At 39.3% G+C, this 4593-nt stretch overlaps 1 protein-coding gene across 3 annotated transcripts in view; it reads left to right on the plus strand.

Annotated features, from left to right (window-relative positions):
- Window positions 1–578: 578 nt before the first annotated feature.
- The window catches only part of LOC116695047 (importin-13), a 27801-nt gene continuing 23786 nt past the window's right edge, over window positions 579–4593 (plus strand). For 2 of the 3 annotated variants that reach the window (XR_004333339.1, XM_032525087.1), the window contains exons 1-2: window positions 605–800; window positions 1149–1235. Coding sequence is in view for 2 of the 3 variants with exons in the window: in XM_032525087.1 (XP_032380978.1) it covers window positions 780–800; window positions 1149–1235 (108 nt within the window). In the remaining variant the exon portion in view is untranslated. Of the gene's footprint in view, window positions 801–1148; window positions 1236–4593 lie in introns of all 3 variants that reach the window. The other variant, XM_032525088.1, reaches the window with a different exon arrangement.

Below are 4593 nucleotides of genomic sequence, written 5' to 3' on the forward strand. Positions count from 1 at the left end.
CTGCTTTGTTGTTGTTGTTGTTGTTGTTGTTGTTGTTGTTGTTGTTGGATTCCACCCATATGGTTTCACCTACACCAATAACCCGGTCCTTCCTCCCTCCCTCCCTCCTGACTTCTTCCGTTGGGGCGAGGTAAGCATATGAATAGCCTATGTTATGTCTAGTTTTGCATGTTTTTTTAAAACCTTCATGATATTTGCAGGTAACATTAAGTAAGACGCATTTCAAAGGTTAATGGGGTAGCCTACGTGGCCAACACACAACATTTCTTTTTGCTAAACATTTGGTGACAACATTACAGACATGGCAACCATATCTTCATAATGTGAGGATGGCATTTCATTGGAGTGGAAATGCCGCATTCAGATGCTGATCATACACGAGATTGACGAAACAGCTTTTGGTCGCAAAAATGGACAAATCGAGTCTCAAACATAAGATAGCAGCTATTTGTCTAAATAAACAAAATTTTACGAAGACTAATAATGCATAACAGCACATTCTGTTTAATTTTTCAGGTTTTGTATATTCTCTATCTTTAATATTTTGGGCACTTTAGAAATCGCTATTTCATTTCCCGTGTTATTGGATGGTCCTACCAGTTACGCTGTGATTACGATATTTCCCACAGCGCGTGAATGTAGCAAAAAGCTCTCTGTGACGGAGCAGAGACAAGCGGCAGGGAGCTGCAAGCATCGTCTCATACCGTCGCAAGACAGAAAGGTGTGAAAATATTGGTCCTCTCGACAGCCTAGTACACGGAGACGGCATTGTTTTGATAATGCTGTCACACTCTGAAAATGTTAGTATATCTGTCTTGCTTGGCTACATTTGGCACTATGGTAGCGTCAAGTTACATGTATTGCTACGTTAGCTAGTTTATAGCTAGCATTGTGGCGCTAGCCGTTGCTATCGCATATTCCTTTAGTGTATGTTAGCGTTAGCTAGCCTGCTCTTTAGTTAAGCGAGCTAACGTTAGCTTGCCGGTTAGCTTCTCGTGTCATCCTTATGTCTAAATCTATGATATCGTCGTGCTAACTTCATTGTTCCAACTGCTACGGTGGAAAAATATTAGGAACTGTCAATAAAGAAAGATGTAAGGTTGACAGTCAGCTCCTGAATGTGTTGCTCCTCTTTGATTATTTGACAGCTCCGTATCAGCGGAGATATGGAGACGCTCGGGAGGATAGCAGCAACACCGGACGCCCTGGACTTCACGGTGGAAAACGTAGAGAAGGTCAGTTTTGGGACCACTCAGTCCTTGTCAGAAACCTATCAGCGTACACAGTACCGGAGGTTTGTGGACCAAATAAGTCGTCTTGTTTCTAAAGAAACAGACTTATCTGCCGTGTAACTTTAGCCACATTATATTTATAAAAACAATAATGTTTACAGTACTGATTTCGTCTGGAGAGATGATTAATTTATTTTATTTATGAATCTGTCTTTACGTCTTCAAATGAGTCTTGACTGAATGGCTAATGTTAAGAAAGAATGATCAGATGATGATCATAATAACAGGTTGTAGCCCGCCAATTCTTTACAATCTCTGTTATTGTGAAATGCTTGGTCTGGGTGTTGTTTTTCTCAGTTGGGTTGGGTATCTGTGTGTGATTACGTGCGCGTGCATGCGTGCGTGCGTGCTTGGCCGTGTTGAGTGTGGCTGCCAGGTTGCTGTGATGAATCTCCCTGCTGGGTGGCCACTGACTCAAACACGAGGGGATGGGTGGGGAGACAATGGGGAAGATGGAGTGTGTGAAAGGTGCTGCCGTGGAAGAGCAGAGTTGATGAGATGGATGAGGGGAGGGTTGGGACAGGGTCGATGATTTCTGTGACAGTGCTAGTAAAGAAAAGGGGGGCGATGCGACAGAAATGATTTAGAGGCAGGTTTCAGGGAAAGAAGCACATTACTGTGGAGGAAATAGCTTGGCCTGATGGTGGGGTTATGGTGTAATGATACACAGTGCTCAAGATCCTGTAGCACTGTGGATAATCTCCTTATTCATTTGTTCATGTTTCATGTCTACAGGTGAAGAAAGTGGTGCCTGTTACAATTTAGGGGTGGCAAATGCATGATAAAGTTGCTAAAAATGTCCTCTCATTGTTCACAATAAGGAAGTCAGAGAAAATACTAGAACATATATTGTATGCATACCTAAGTGAATGTATAATGCATTTAACTGGAAGGATTTTTAATATTTTGTTACCATGTATTAGGGTAACCTTTAGTAAAAGTACCAAAGAGTAAAGAGTTGTAAAGATTCCCAACCTATAGATTTATATGGGATTTTTCAATAGAACAAGCTATTTTGTTTTGGTTTTCCGGTATTTACCTGTCTCATTTACAAAGGAACTGAAACCTCACTTGCCAAAATACCCCAAGGGGGCACAAATAGTGCATGACATACATCAAAAAATAATCTGAGCCACGTCAGATATACATTTGGCATCAGTGATTTATTTGATTATCTGAACAGGAAATGTTTGCAATGGTTAGATGTAGGATAATGGTTAGCGCTGCAAAGATGAATCAATGAGTGGTCAACTATCAAATTAATCGCCAACTATTTTGATAATTGGTTAAAAAATGTAAACATGGGCATCCAGATAGCGCAGTGGTCTGTGCGGATGCCCATGTATAGAGGCTTGCCCCTCAACGCAGCGGGCCCGGGTTCGAGTCCGGCCTGTGGCCCCTTTGCTGCATGTCGTTCCCCCCTCTCTCTCTCCCCCTTTCACACGCACATATCTGTCCTGTCTAAAAATAAAGGGAATAAAATCCCGAAAAAATAACTTAAAAAAAAAAAAAAGTAAACATATGAACTCTTATTCTATCTTAAATGTGAATATTTTCTAGTTTCTTTACTCCTCTGTGCCAGTAAACTGAAGACATTTGAGTTGGGGACAAAACAAGACAACTGAAAACATTTTGGGCTTTGGAAAACACTGATCAACATTTTTCACCATTTTTATAGACCAAACAACTAATCCATTAATCGAGAAAATATACAACAGATTAATCAACATTGATAATAATAAAAATAATTGTTAGTTACAGCCCTAGTAAAGATAATTCTGTAAGCAATTAAAAAGTGTTAAGGAATGTTATTTGTGATGTCATTGCAGTGCATATTTATAAACTGAACTCTGACCATCAAACTGATCTGCTTTTCGTCTTTTTAAGACACTGGGGCATAGGGTTGGGCGGTAATACGGTATACCGCAGGGTCTTAAAAATAGCAACGGTATCAATTTCAATACCCTCATTAAAAAAATGCAATGCTTTTATAAAGAAGACAAGGATTAAATATTAAATATAATGTATTTAATGCCAAAAAATGCTTTTGTGTGGTTGTCATCACGTGACAGTGGAGAGAGAGAGAAAGAGAGAGAGAGATGGCAAGTGACCTGGTCTCGTAGAAGAACACGACTTCTGCAGTTTGGGAGCATTTGGGGTTCCAACCTAATGAGATGGAGAGGTGTTTCAGTATTAGCGTTTGGTATTCAGTTTCTCAACGGTGGAGGCACAAGCCAACAGTTTGGTGATGCCGTCATAGCCTTACGTCATCATTTTTAATTAGTCACGGTAATACCGTATACTGTGGTAAAATAGGGAGGAGGTTTGACGGTGTCAAAATTTGGTTATGGCCTAACTCTACTGGGGCACAGTACAAAGCAGCCTCTAAAATATCATTTTGACATGACATGATATTTTATTCAGATTTTTTTGTGTGTGGGTTTGTACAGTTTAAGGTGAATTTTCAGATTCTGTTAAAGCACTCAGTCTACAAGGCTATGAGAACTTATGTAATAACAACACATTTGCATTTCCTAACATATATTCTTCTTCTAAAACATGGCTGTATTTAGAATGTACATTCAGACATTGGGCTAATGATTTTCTTTTCTTTCCATATTTTGATTATTCTATATCCATCTGGCTTGACATATTTGTACGTAATGGAATCAGCATGCTGGTGTTTATTCACTGGAATAAGAGCGAGACAATGGGTTTCTATAGTATCTGCACTTAAAAGCATAATATTAGTATCTGTGTCAGACCACCAACTTAATGCATTTTGAAAAGGAGATGTTGCTTTTACCTGTAATTTTATTGCCTTCTCTGCCAAACAACCAAATCAGGTAACGGTAATATATATACACACTAGCATCAGACAACTTGTTGTGTTCATCAATAGACAGTCAAATTGCGCTTCCCAAAAGATGAGAGCATGAGATAAGAGAACCATTTTCTAAAAGAGTGAAATAAAAAAAAGACGAGCAGTGCAGAAATGTCACTGGCTATGTTTACATGCACATGAAAACCCCGCTTATTAATAGTCTTCCTAAGCTGTTCACATGGCTAATGAAAATAAATTTTCCACTAATATTTCCAATTACATGTGGCTGTGCAAAATAGGTTTTGTTTTTTAAGGTGGACTTGTTAGATGGTGTGCACACACCCTTCCTCTTTCATCCCTTCAACCACCTTGAAAAGGTTGGCGTTGAAATATATGCTCATATCCATAAAGCTGTTGGTATCCAAGTCATTCAGTGTTTAAAATTAGCTTTGTTTCTCCTTCCGACCGGAAATGAGG

Source organism: Etheostoma spectabile, chromosome 9 (genome assembly GCF_008692095.1).
Source record: "Etheostoma spectabile isolate EspeVRDwgs_2016 chromosome 9, UIUC_Espe_1.0, whole genome shotgun sequence".
NCBI classification, from domain to species: domain Eukaryota; kingdom Metazoa; phylum Chordata; class Actinopteri; order Perciformes; family Percidae; genus Etheostoma; species Etheostoma spectabile.